General features: G+C 43.1%; 1 protein-coding gene across 1 annotated transcript in view; it reads right to left on the bottom strand.

Annotated features, from left to right (window-relative positions):
* The window catches only part of LOC148331425 (cytosolic purine 5'-nucleotidase-like), a 31,972-nt gene that overhangs the window by 11,963 nt on the left and 4,834 nt on the right, over positions 1-15,175 (bottom strand). The window contains exon 3 of the mRNA XM_088304674.1: positions 8,185-8,258. Coding sequence (XP_088160800.1) covers positions 8,185-8,258 — 74 coding nt within the window. The remainder of the gene's footprint in view (positions 1-8,184; positions 8,259-15,175) is intronic.

The raw sequence follows: 15,175 nt of genomic DNA, 5'->3' as shown, positions 1-15,175 counted from the left end.
CTTAGATGGCCACAGCTTGAGGAACAAGTTCGGCAGTGACTGCTTAAACAACGTGCTGCGGCTGAGTCTTTTCTACAGTGCTGATACGGTACGTCTCCACGCTCAGGTATGAATAGACTTTGCGGTAGGATCTTCTTGCTGCTTCCACTTCATGCAACGTAACTGCCACTATCAGAACACGGACAGGGGAATCCCCAAAACATGAACACTGGACACCTTTTCAGTTCATGTTTCTTTCATGAAGCTAAATAACTCTTGATTTTGTTAGCATAATGGGTTCTCTATTCTTTTTTTTAATGCGATAACTTGCCTTCCAAGTTGAAATACTGTATTTTCGCAGCCATAAGGCGCACTTCAAAGTCCTGAAACTCGTCCAAAAAAGCCAGGGCGCCTTTTGAGGCGGAGCGCCCATTATGTGGACCAAGTGCACCAAGTGCACCGCTGGGCTGACTGCGAACATTAACTGCCTGCACACTGCTTATATAGAGAGAAGGCGGGCGTGGCTAACGACAGCAGGCGGACGTTGCCTTTTTAAAAACAGCTAGCCACGCTAGCCATGCTATCTTCTGTTTTAGTGTGCATGCATGTAAACTAAGGTATTGTATGGTAGGCTGGGAGGCGGAATTTTGCTGGGCCTACACTCTTATGCTATTCAGTTGATTTGGGGTGATAGTTTTAGTTTTGATGTAACACCGTGACCGCACATCGTTTGTTGATTAGTGACTTGCTCACGCCAGCATTGTGTCGGCATCCCACTGATAATGACTCTCGTGTTTGGTGGAGAACGTGTCCAGCTGTTTATCTTGGATACAGAAGACAAGGACTTGGTGCATTTTTGGATGAGGACAACTTCAGCACGTTGTTAAAAGCTAAAATAAAGTACTGTAATACCTCGCTACTTCGCGATTCACCTTTCGCGGGTTCAGTGCTTCTCGGGTCTGAAAAAAATATTCAAAAATTAAAAATCTAAAAAAATATTTAAAAATTAATAATAATGAAAAATATTAAATTAAAATTAGAAATTACATTATTTTACAAAATTTGAAAATAAAATATTAAATTAGAATTAGTAATTGCATCATTTTACAAAATTTTAAAACACAAAGAAATGCACATATACGCTAAGCATCACGGGCATAAACGCAAGCTGATTGGCCAGCACTCACTGAATACTCGACTCCCCATTGGCCCATTCACTACAGTAGCCCAAGCTTCTCCCGATGCCCATCAGTCCACGCTTATCTCGTATATGTACAGTACGCTTCTCGCCATAGATCGCGGTTAGTTAGTCTTTGTCTCGCGGTGATTTTTTAAGTGTAAAGGTTTTGTGAAGCCCTTCGTGATGCCTCCCAAACGCTCTTTGTCCCTTGGTGCATCTAGTGAACCGAAGAAAAAGTGAAAGATGTTAACAATCAACGAAAAAGTGAGTTTATTGGACAAGTTGAGAGCAGGAAATAGCTACGCGAGCGTAGCCCGACAATATGCCCTTAATGAATCCACGGTACGGTACATAAAGAAGGCAGAGAAGAACATCCGCAAAACTGCTGCAATATCTTTCGCGAAAGATGCCAAAAGGGTTGTAAACACCCAGAATAAGACCATCGTGCAAATGGAAAATGCGCTGGTTATTTGGATCCATGATTGTAGGGCGAAGAAAATCAGCCTGGATGCAAACATAATCCGAAATAAGGCTAAATCTTTGACGCTATGGTGCCTGAGGGTGGTGACGACGACAACGTTCAAGATGAGGAAGAAGACGACGGCGACGAAGATGATCCTCTGCCTGGTACCTCAAGCCAGACTAGCCCACGACGACCACGTACGACTTTTGTTGCCAGCAAGGGCTGGTTTGATTGGTTTCAGAGGCGAGTCGGACTAAAGAGTGTGTCGTTGTCTGGAGAGGCAGCCTCTGCAGACGAAGCAGCAGCGAGGAATTATGTTGAGGATGTGTTTCCGGAAATTATAGAAGAAAATGGCTATGTCCCGGAGCAAGTCTTTAATATGGATGAAACAGGCCTCTTCTGGAAGAGGATGCCGTCCCGAACATTTCTTTTCAAGGAAGAACTTCTAAAGACAGGTTTCAAAGCTCACAAGGATCGAGTGACTCTGCTCATGTGTGGCAATACTGCAGGATTCATGATGAAGCCCGGCCTTATCTACAGGTCACAGAATCCTCGAGCATTGAAAAACAAGAACAAAGCCTTACTGCCAGTGTACTGGATGTCCAATAAAAAGGCATGGATCACCAAGGCCCTCACACTTGATTGGTTCCTTAACTCTTTCATACCACAGGTAAAGCTTTACCTGGCTGAAAAGGGCCTGCCCTTTAAAGTGGTTCTCTTCATGGACTGTGCAGGAGGTCATGCAACTGACTTGCATTATGAAGGGGTACAGGTGGAGTTCCTTCCCCCCAACACCACTTCCCTTATACAGCCCATGGATCAGGGGGTTATTAGGGCCTTCAAAGCCCTCTACACTAAGTCAACAATGGAGGGTCTCATCTCCACCTTTAAAGAGACCGACGACACCTTCAGCATCAAATCTCATTGGAAGAACTACAACATAGCTACGTGTCTGGCTAATATTCAGAATGCCCAAAAGGACATAAAAGAACTGACACTCATCTCCAGCTGGAAGAAATTGTGGCCAAACAAAATCACTCATGACTATGAGGGTTTCACGCCAAACGAAATCCATCACTCTGCCGTTGATGAGGCTGTCAGGCTGGCTTGGTTGGTGCAGACTGAAGGCTTCTCGGATATGACGGCTGATGAAATTACAAATCTCATCGACTGCCACTCAAACGCACTGACAGAGGAGGACCTACAGGAAATGACCAAATCGGCGAGTGAGGAGGAAGACGAGTCTGCTACTGATGAAGGTGACGAAGCTGAAGAAGGTGGCCTTACATTGCATAATTTACAGGACCTCTTCAATGTTGCCAAAGACCTCCAAAAAAGGGCCAAAGAAATGGATGATAACATGGAAAGAGCCGTCGAATTCAGCAATCGTATTGATGAAGTCATGGCTGTTTATAGGCGCATCTTCATCGACAAAAAAAAACAACGTTCACAACTCCCAAAAACAGCAGAAAATCCTCCTGCAGCCGCTACACCGCCTCCTGCATCCCTTACGCCACCTCCTATAACCACTACGCCGCCTCCTGCAGCTTCTCCTGCATCGTCTGTGGCGTCATCCGAGGAGCAGTAAAGATCTTCATGCCCCTGTGCAGTTATTCATCGTTATTACCTCATCGTACTGCACAGGTCTTTTCATCAACTACGCTTAGAAGAACTTATTGTAAGAGGTAAGTTAATTGTTTTATTGTTTGATTGTTTAACACAAATCTCTCTCTCTCTACACCCATTTTCTATATGGTATGGTACAATTTTATTCATGTACAGGTATTACTGTAATCTTAAACCCCCAGAAATAGAAATTATAAATGTTAATTTGTTGCGCAAAACGATGGACTAATTATGTTCGCTAATTGTAGTGTTTGCTTGTTTTTGAAAGCTGATAACGATAATTGGTTGTTCGTAAGTAAATTGTTCGGTAGAACAGTGTTCTAGACCCTCAATTGTTATTGTAAACAGACAACATATTTTACAGTTTTTTTTTGTTATAACAGGAATTTCACTCTCTCTCTCTCTCTACCCGTGTATATATATATATATATATATATATATATATATATATATATATATATATATATATATGTATATATATGTATTTTCTCCCGAGGGAGCTAACGGTAGTGATTGTCACAGCTGTTTACATCCCTCCCGACGCTAGCACTAGCACGACGCTCTCGCTACTCGCGTGCGTCATCAATAAACATCAGCGGGCCCACCCTGATGGCGTTCACGTAGTAGCGGGAGACTTTAATAAGGCCAATTTAAAGACTGTACTCCCAGAGTTTCACCAGCATGTCAAGTGCCCAACGAGGGGAGACAACACTCTCGACCATGTGTACTCGAACATCAAGCACGCATACAGAGCCCTCCCACTCGCCCCTCTCGGCCAGTCAGACCACCTGTCCTTGCAGCTCGCACCTGCGTACACCCCTCTCAGGCGCAGATTCAGGCCTACCACAAAGACTGTGAAAACCTGGCGTGACGACGCCATGAGTGAATTAGAGTACTGCTTTCATGACACAAACTGGGACCTCTTTGATCATCAGGACCTTGATGTCTACACGCATTGTGTACTGGACTACATCAAGTTCTGCATGGAAACTGTGTCCCAACATAAGACTATACGGACCTTTCCAAATGCGAAGCCCTGGATGTCCAGCAGGGTTCGCTCTCTCCTCAAGGCCCGTGACGCTGCCTTCAGGTCAGGCGACAAAGCCCAGTACAGGGTGGCTCGTGCTGACCTGAGCAAAGGCATCAAGCTAGCCAAGGCAACCTACAAGGGGAGGCTGGAGGCCCACCTTGCCAGTAACAGACCACGGGAGGTGTGGCAGGGTCTACGGAGCATCACCAACTTCCGTGGCAGCAGCACGACCTCTGTAGACCCGAGTGCATCGCTGGCAGAGGAGCTTAACTGCTTCTTCGCTCGCTTTGACTCGCCCCAACCGTCACACCCCCGCACTTCAAGCTCCAACTCCCCCCCACTCATCGTAGAGGAACACGATGTGAGGCGCGCGCTCCTGGCGGTCAACCCCAGGAAAGCTACTGGACCCGACGGAATACCAGGCAAGGTCCTCAGAGCATGTGCCCACCAACTGTCACATGTTTTCTGCAGGATCTTCAACCGCTCCCTGGCTCAGGCAGTCATCCCCTCCTGCTTGAAAACTTCCACCATTATTCCTGTCCCCAAAAAGTCACCAGCCGTCCACCTGAATGACTACCGTCCTGTTGCTCTCACACCAGTCATTATGAAGTGCTTCGAGAGGCTGGTTCTCCAGCACATCAGGGACTGCCTTCCTCCCACTCTGGACCCCTACCAGTTTGCATACCGGGCTAACAGATCCACTGAGGACGCCATCGACACTGCTCTGCATGTTGTGCTGGGCCACCTGGAACGACAGCAGAGCTATGCAAGGATGCTCTTTGTGGACTACAGCTCGGCATTCAACACGATCATCCCAGACATCCTCGTCGCCAAACTGGACACTCTCGGCCTCCCTGCCCTCACACGCATCTGGATTAAGGACTTTCTGACCAACAGACCCCAGACTGTGTTGCTCGGCCCCTACACGTCCTCCACCCTCATGCTGAGCACCGGTTCCCCCCAAGGATGCGTGCTGAGCCCTCTCCTGTACGCCCTCTACACCTACGACTGCAGCCCGGCCCACGGCAACAACACCATCGTCAAGTTTGCTGACGACACGACAGTGGTCGGTCTGATCTCGGAAGGTGACGAGACAGCCTACAGAGAGGAGGTAAAGAGACTGACAACTTGGTGCAAGGACAACAGACTGCACCTTAACTCTGCTAAAACAAAGGAGATTGTCGTCGACTTCAGGAGGAACAAGACGCTGCCGCCCCCCCTCTGCATCGAAGGCGTGTGTGTGGAGAGGGTCCACACGTTCAAGTTCCTGGGAGTACAGATCTCCAATGACCTTTCTTGGAGTCACAACACCACAGCAGTGGTAAAGAAGGTCCGCCAACGTCTGCACTTCCTGAGAGTCCTCAGGAAATTCAACCTGGACAGGAAGCTGCTGCTGGCCTTCTACCACTCGTCCATCGAGAGCCTGCTGACGTACTGTGTCTCCACCTGGTACAGCGGCTGCACTGAGGCGGACAGAGTGAGGCTCCAGAGGACAGTCAAAACAGCGCAAAGGATTATTGGCTGCCCTCTCCCCCCACTGTCGGACATCTACACCGCCCGGTGCCTCAGAAGGGCTCTCAACATCGTCAATGACAATACCCACCCAAACTCACACCTGTTCGACCTGTTGCCCTCTGGCAGGCGCTACAGATGCATCAAATCAAGGACCAATAGACTGAGAAACAGTTTCTTTCCGAGAGCCATCTCCATACTGAACTCTCACACACACACGAGACCACCCTAACCTCGCAAAACAGCATTGTGATGTGTTTCTATATGCCCTATTCAGTACTGAATTCCATTGCACTGTCTTCTTTATTTATCTAATTTATATATTTGTCTGTATTATTGTTGTATTGCACTGGAGAGGGGAGCCCTCTAATCTCGTTGCACACTTGAGTACAATGACAATAAAGGGATTTCTATTCTATTTCTATTCTATTCTATTCTATTCATATATATATATATATATATATATCTTTTTTTTTTAAGCATTTTTGAAGGTGCGCTGCTACTTCGCGGATTTTCAGTTTTCGCGGGTGGTCTCGGTCCCCATTAACCACGATAACCGAGGTATTACAGTACTACCGAACTCCCGCTGCCATTTTAAAAACACGCTAGCGCGACTGAGCAGCCAGCGCGACTGCTCGGTTGCTCGGTTCTGTTTGCGCCCAATGATACGGTGCGTTCTATCTATGTATCATATACAGAAATAGCACCCTCAACTGGTACTGCGCCCTTTGATACAGTGCGTCTTTTGGCCGTAAAAATACAGTACCTGTTTTTGATCGAGTATTTTGTCAATATAATAATAAATTACCTGGAAAAATTGCGACTTGTATTCCTGTGTGACTTATGTACATTTTTTTTCTACCTTGTAGCAGTGTTGTTTTTGGCAGGCATTTTAGATTTAGTCTTGCTCATTTGGACGAAAATGCTGCTAGTTTTTGTCAGATTTGGTTATTCCTATTCGTGATAGTTTTAGTCTAGTTTTAGTCGACAAAAACTCTAAAAGGTTTCAGTCGGTTTTAGTTGCCGGAGACGCAAAAAAAAAACAGCCTAGTTTTTATAAATTTATTAGCCCAAAACTCAGGTTTTAGTCTGTTTTAGTTAAAAATAGGCATACAAGGTTTCCACCCAATAGCAAAGACTTTCTGTTGCACTACTGAGGATTACAAACAGGTAACATAACTGTGGAATCAAAGCTTATTGCTCCTAAATAAGCCAAGAACCAAAACTTTTTATTTGACAACTGTTGTGGCTTTATTTCACTTTAGGTAACATAAAATAAAAACGTTTTAACAACAGACTTGTAGGAGACTTGTTCTATAGTACAGTAGCACAAGTACAAACTTCCTCAAAATATGACTTGTTTACTTGTACCAGCTTGCGGTTAACAGAGCAAAGTAGCCTTGCGAGTGTCACTGTCGCCATGGTCCGTCAAAGGCACGCGTGTCAGTGTGTGCGAGCCGAGACGAATGACCGCAGAGGTGTTCGGGCGACATCAGCATGTGTGAGGGTGCGTGTGCGGCGCAATGCTGTCCCGATGGTGGGCGTGCCCAAACGGAAGATACGTTGCACTTCATTGCAATGTTTTGAAAGACAAATGGGAAGGGATGTCATAACTTTTGAGCGTCTGACGAACCACACGCTAACAATTTCGTCCCGTCTCGTCAACGAAAATTTCATGTACGTCTTGTCACGTTTTCGTGATCAAATAACCTCGTTTAGCTCGTCATCGTCTCATTATCGTCATGAAAAAAAAGGGTGTTAACGAAATATTTTCGTCATCGTCATTGTTGATGAAAACAACACTGCCTTGTAGTCCAGAAAATATGGTAGTACAATGAAACAAACTTCGTGGAATAAAAATTGTCGGCCCCAAAAATGGGCAGCCGTCTCGGCCTGAGGGCCGGACCGTTTTGCCCCCGTCACGGACTGCCCAGGTGTGTAAATAACCAATCTGAACTAATATTAACAAAATAATAGGTGTTTCACATAATTTTGGGGGCTTTTTTTAAGCATGATATCATCTGATCAGCCTGCATTAACCTGAAATGCAATCTTGAACTTCTTTTTGTTTGCCAGTCTCTCCCAGACCCACTGATCGTCTGAATATACATTTGATTGGTTTAGGGTTTTATCTGAGAGCAGATTGGTCTGGGCATTCACCGTGTATTGCCCTAAAATAAAGACTATGGCAGAGTTGCCTACCCCTGGACTATGGCATTCTGGTTCCCTTTAAAAAGATTTGGATTTGACCAACGTATGGCCTGTGAAAGCAAAACTCTGACTTTAAAAATTCAGACTTTAATACTATTTTTACTTTTCCAAAAGATAAATGTGTGCAAACAGAATATGTGCCCTTTTTGCTACAACGTGTTCCAAAGGCTCAAGCTCACTTACCTGCCAAAGTGTAATCCATATCAAACCCAAAACATTTGATCTTCTCCATTGCTAAGCTTCTGTTGACAAACACCCTGCAATGGGAAAATAGTGTTTGGTTAAATAAGTGCACTGAAGCTGGCATCCTCAATACAGCCCCACAAATGATGGATTATCAGTTATCAAAATGATGAAGTGAATGCAGCTAAAACAGTTAGTTTCATTATTTTTGAGCGTCTTTAAATAGACAACAGTTATGTGGCTATCAATCTGTGCCACGTTTGAAAAGAAGATATCAGCTCCGAATGTTATTTAGCTTAATGTTCCCGAACAAAAATGTAGTAAGGAACACTGCACATGCTATTCCAAAAAAAATATTTTTTTAAATGTAATAAATTTGTGCTTCCTGCGAAGCTGATTGTAATCAGATAAACTAGAACCAGCTGAGTTGGTCATGAGAACCAGCTGTTCTGTGCCTTTAAAAGCCACCACAACAATGGCTCATTTCTCCTGCTCCATAGCAAATGGGTTGACGTTCTCCTCACGGTAGTTTTAAGTTGAATTGGATATCAGTTACAAGCATTTGAACTACTGGGAAAGTTGACTCAATCCGACCTCTACTTCACAACAATTCTGATGTAGACTGAAAACTTCTACGACTGATCTGTTTTTCATTACCCCCCTGGACACTCGTTATACCAATCAACTCATCGTTTTTTTTTTTCCTTGACTATGAACCACAACTACTTGATGGCGAGCTCCTCAAGTAATGCTGAAAAGCATTTCAGATAAACCGGACTCACCAAAGGGGACTTCAACTTTACAGGCAGCGATTTTTCTTTTCTACCTTCCTCCTTATTGTATTGGATTTTTGTTTTTGGTGTCTGTGAATTATACCTGATTATTCATATAATATTTCTTATTGATCTAATTTACAATTGTATGATTATATAAATGGGCGGCACGGTGGCCGACTGGATAGCACGATGGCCTCACAGTGACACACAGCAGAGGTCGTTGGTTCGATTCCCGCTCCGGCCTTCCTGTGTGGAGTTTGCATGTTCTCCCCGTGCCTGTGTGGGTTTCTTTGGGTACTCCGGTTTCCTCCCACATTCCAAAAACATGCATGGCAGGTTGCTTGGACACTCTAAATTGCCCCTAGGTATGAGTGTGAGCGCGGTTTGTCTCTGTCTGCCCTGTGATTGGCTTGTCACCTGTTCAGGGTGTCCCCCACTTACTGCCGAAGACAGGTGGGATAGGCTTCAGCACCCCCCGCGACCCTTGTGAGTAGAAGCGGTACAGATAATAGATGGATGATTATAAATACCTGTTTGTAATGAATATAAATTGAAATACTTTATAATATATCATTCGTAACTCAACTTTGGTCTTGGTGAAATTATTCCCACTTTGAGGCGCCACAGTCTATCCTTATCTGAGTAAAAAGTAGTCGGTATTATGAGTTTAGCCCACTAGCTTTACATTTTTTGACAATCTCAAAAAATTACTAAATAAAAGTAAGAATTCTTGAGTTTTGCTCAATGGTGAATTACTGAACTCAACCTGAGATTAGTTGCATAACTGCTGTTTTCATTAACTCAAATCATAACTTCACATTGTAATGCAAGGAGTGGACCAATATCTGACATGTTCATGCTAAAATGTTTTCCTCAGCATTTCTTGGTTTTGGTTTAAAAGGAAACATGGCCTCTTCAAATAACATGCCTGCTATCAGTTAAAAAGGCACGACGACGTAGTAGAACAAACATCCCATATTATTAGGGCTGTAAAGATGAATCAAAAATCAATAAAGTATTGATTTAAACTGCTTAAAATATGCATCCATGTAAATGTGCATTAGTGGTAATCCAGTCAAATGTTAACATTTTGTAAATGTTTACTGAACATTAAACATCCGTTTTTTTAACACTAGCTATCAAATGTAACAAATTTCCCCATTGTGGGACTATTAAAGGACATCTTTATCTTTATCTTTAAAAGCTTTCTGCAGAGATTCTTCTGAACCCAGCCAGATATTTGTTTTCCTTGGGCCAGTCTGGGCTCCTCAACTTAAGTTCGGCACTAACAAACAGAACATCTCTTTTAATCCGACATGATAAGTTTGTGGCCACATAAACACGTTCTTTTCACCTGACTGCCGCATAGAGCTAACCTGAACTTCCTCTCCAACAACTTGAGAGACTTGGCCCATATATGGCAGTCCATCATAGGTCACAACGGCAAACTCGCTACTCAGGTCTTGAAGAGGTTGCTCCTTTGTTGGTTCAGTGAGACTGAAGGGCTCCTCAATGGTGATCTTCAAGGCTACTTTTACAGGCTTGGGGTGAGCCTGCCTGGAAGACCTTTGAATTAACAGTTTGGGGGAAATGATGTAACTCAGTCGTTTGCTTTTTTCCAAATCATAAGGCTTTTTTGTATGTGCATGCATGTGACACATGAGCGCAAAACTTTGATGAGGTTGGGTGGCGCCCAGTGACTATTCTATCATTGTAATCAAAGACAACTTAAGATTGCTTTTTAGTGTTTTGATAAATTATATTAAACGCACAAAACACCACTAATGAAAGAACTACCAAACTCATATGGCATGTCCCATTTATTTTATTATATTGTACGAAGAGAATATGCAATGTTACTGTAATATGAGCAAAATAAGTCAAATCACAAAGAATTACTACAAGTGATACCAAAAGTAATCATTTTAGATGGCTCAATGATCAATAAACAAGGCACCAAAATTAAGACATTTAACTGCAATTGAAGACAATCTGCAATGATCACCCCACATGACATTTGGTTGAGCCACCTTAATGTATGTTTTCAATTTCAGTCTAATCTGACAGACACAGATCAGCTATCAGAACAATAAAAGAAAAAGGCTACAATAACATTTTGGATCAAATACATCTTCCAAATAACTGTATTTTCGGGGAGGGGGTAGTTTTTTGGGGGGAGGTCTTATTACCTGACATTTAAATGTGACAATCACATACTGGCTGGCAAAAAGGGCCTTTTTTTCTCCAAAATGGAGAGTGTTACAGACCTGTTTTCTGCTTACATCAGTCCTTTGCAAAATGGTGGGTGATGCAACTTCCTGTCTTTGAGTAGATGTCAACATAAAAGTACCAAAATGGTCATTTCTTGATGGGATATCTGATGAAACTGACATAATCAAACAAATTCTTTGTATATGCTGATGAAAGTATAACTGAAAATGCTTTGTATTTTTTTGTACAGTAAGACAAAACAATTTAAACGTTTAGAGTAACTGCAAAGACATTTTTGAAACACCAGTCATGGCCGGATGGTTGCGCCACATGATATTATGACACAACAGAAACTAAAACTAACCACTGATTTTTTTTTAATCTGTCCATATATTGGAGAGATACCATATTCACAGAGCATTTATTTTGTATTTAAATGTTTAGGGTTTTTTTTTTTCAGACAGAAAAAGTAGGCGTCATATCGATGATCTGATGTAGTACAATTAGTATTTAATATTTATTTTCGGGATAAAATTGAACAATAATGATCAATTGGTGTTTTTTTCCAAATTATAATTAAATACAATGTGCAGTGTTCCCAAAATTAACATTATTGTAAGGAATTAAGCTTTAGTCACCTACTGTATTTTAAAGACACTGTCGCTATTCTGAACAAGAATTAAGATCATCGTAATCATCTCTGACCTTCTGGGAAACCAGAGTGAGCAAATTACACGTCAATTAAAAAAGATAATGCCACATAACAGGGACATATTTCTTCTACACATATGAATGTATCTTAGAATAGAAATGACAGCTGACGGGTAAAGTTGGACTTCCTAAAACTTCAAATCACAAGAGTCATTGTCAACATAAAATAAATAGAAAAAGTAAAGAAATGTGAGTCTGATACATTAAGATTGTGACATTTAAGATTATGACAAGCAGGGACCTACATTTACACTTGAATGACCTCAAAGAGTAATCCTTGCAGTTGTGTAGTAAGTAATGATGTACACACACCGAACACTCTCATGACCTTTAACTGCTTATTGTGCAAAATGTCTGACCACGCAATAATTGCACAAAGAGTGACTAGAAAACCTGCCCTGCATTTGGGGCCTGTTGTATGTACTGCATCAGAATGGCACCATTCTTCTTTAGGTTGATGGTCCAGAAAAAGATATTGCAGTATTATTTGGTGTGAATCTTTGTATCATCTACAGAATAAATGCCAGGTACCTTGGAACTGGGAATGTCAGAGATTTGAGATGGGAATCCATCCATCCATCCATCATCTGTACCGCTTCTCCTCACTAGGGTCACGGGGGGTGCTGGAGCCTATCCCAGCTATCTTCGGGCAGTTGGTGGGGGACACCCTGAACTGGTTACCAGCCAATTGCAGGGCACACAGAGACGAACAACCATCCGCACTCAGACTCATACCTAGGGGCAATTTACAGTGTTCAATCGGCCTGCCATGCATGTTTTTGGAATGTGGGAGGAAACCGGAGAACCCGAAGGAAACCCACGCAAACACGGGGAGAACATGCAAACTCCACATAGGATGGCCGGAGCCGGGATCGAACCCACGCCCGATGCTGTCTCTCACTGTGAGGCCATCGTGCTAACCAGTCGGCCACCGTGCCGCCCATTTATATAGATATTTATATATAATCATACAATTGTAAATTAGATCAATAAGAGAATCGAAAATGAATAATTCCTACAAATCGTTTGATTGACTGACGTTTCCACTTATCAGTTCCTCTTGCGCTGCAAATGAGGGACATCTGTGCAATATATATTGTCATACGATAGAACCGTGTTTATCATATATGATATTGCCCTGCATCATTTCTATAATTATTTTTGAGTTTAGGATTCCCCTCATCACAACTGAGGGAATCCTGCTGTTTACTTCGCTCCCTTTACTAATATGCTCACACCAACTACTGACCAGTTAGATCGCACAGAGACACAATGGCTGCACAAGCCATGGCCAATTTATGTTATTCCACAAAGCTAGCGTAGTTTTCGTGAATGCACAAGAAGTGAGTGATTCATCACAGTTCTATGTTTGGGTTGGGGCCGACTGTCACTGGCTGGGCCTCCTGTTCCAAATGTTCCGGTTCAGTCGGTGGGATAGTCTCAAAAAGCAGTCTTGTATATTTTTTTTAATTCACCTTATTTGCAGCTCAACAAACTGAGCTAACATTGCATCTATATATGTACGTCATTCACAATTTAAAGTGTTCACTCTAAAATATGCTTTAAAAATAAATATGGAAGCAAGAAAATAGTAATTTTAAGGATTTCCAAGGAAAAATACTTTATATAAGTTAGCAACATAAAATGATCTGTATTTATTTTATTTATAAAATATTTCTACACTGTCGTCCCATGCAAGAGGGGCATTTTTGTTCTGAGCTTTTCCAACAAAGCGTCAAGGCAGGAGCACTGGCTAGAATTCATTCATTCATTCAAAAGATTATAACAGCACTACTTGCAACAGTTGCAAAGCTTTAATATCGTCTCAAGTTCAAGTCATGCAAAGCAAGCTATTTGGAATGTTTATACAAATGATTTTTGTACTTTTATTTTTCATTGAAAGTAATGTGTACCAGTTGGTCAATAAAGAAAGATGAGAGACAGCATCGGGCGTGGGTTCGATCCCGCTCCGGCCAACTGTGTGGAGTTTGCATGTTCTCCCCGTGCTTACGTGGGTTTCCTCCAGGTACTCCGGTTTCCTCCCACATTCCAAAAACATGCATGGCAGGCGGATTGAACACTCTAAATTGCCCCTAGGTATGAGTGTGAGCGCGGATGGTTGTTCGTCTCTGTGTGCCCTGCAATTGGCTGGCAACCAGTTCAGGGTGTCCCCCGCCTACTACCCGAAGATAGCTGGGATAGGCTCCAGCACACCCCGCGACCCTAGTGAGGAGAAGCGGTACAGAAGATGGATGGATGGATGGATGGATGGATGGATATTTACTGGAAGTCGGACTTTACTACTGGCTAGCAAATGCTGGGCTATATGCAAATAAATCTATCACGATCTACGCTATTTTATATAGCGCTAACGATATACCACGATATAGATCAGGGGTGGCCAACCAGTCAGAGACTAAGAGCCACTTTTACTGCAAAGAGCCACATTATTCACATGCTTGAATGTCAGAATGCAACTGTGATTCAACGGCCGTATTAATATCGGATATTCTGCGTTGGGGCAGTTGGATGTCTGATAAGCGCCGTTGTAGTTTGTTGTCTTCAGGAGACAATATTTCAATGGCGTCAATTAGGCATTTTTTATTGAAGTCCCCTTCGTTGTATGGCTTTTTAGCCCGTGTGATGTTCCAAGCCAGTTGGTACGACGCAAGCGTTACCGTCTCCAAGTGTTTCGTGAACTTTTTTGAAGAATTGCATCTGCTTTTCTGCCTGACTTTTCAAAGCGACCAACTTGTGCCTGCGAAGTTAAGTCCCTTTTGTAAATTCCTGTTCGACGTTAGGATGGAGTGAGATGAAGTGACGCTGTAAATTGGAAGCTTTGAAATGCGCTAAAGCTGCGGGACATATAAGACAGACCGGTTTGCCATTACGTTCAACAAAAAAATATAAAGTGGATGGCACGCTGCTAGAGTCTTGCCGTAGGGGGAATGAATGGCAGCGTCAGCCAAGCATTTCTCATCGTCATGTGAAAGCTTCTGAAGAGCCGCATGAAACTAGCCAAAGAGCCGCATGACGCTCGGGAGCCGCGGGTTGGCCAGGCCTGATATGGATATATATAGCTTGTAGTGGAGCCTGAGCAGTAGATCATCAATACACAACATTATTGGCAGCATGACTCAGTGTTAGCGTTAGTCTTCTCCTATTCCAGAGGTTGTGGGTTCGATAATCAGCCCTTCTGACCATGTCGCAGTGTCACGGAGCAAGATACTGAACCGACAATTGCTCCTGATGTCGCGCCATCAGTAGGCGAATCAGTGAAGAGTGCCTTAATA

This window comes from Idiotropiscis lumnitzeri, chromosome 9 (assembly GCF_059441095.1).
Source record: "Idiotropiscis lumnitzeri isolate Australia: NSW breed Sydney's pygmy pipehorse chromosome 9, RoL_Ilum_1.0, whole genome shotgun sequence".
Classification (NCBI taxonomy): Eukaryota; Metazoa; Chordata; class Actinopteri; order Syngnathiformes; family Syngnathidae; genus Idiotropiscis; species Idiotropiscis lumnitzeri.
The sequence above is the reverse complement of the archived record's forward strand: the minus strand, read 5'-3'. Positions and strand labels throughout refer to the sequence as shown.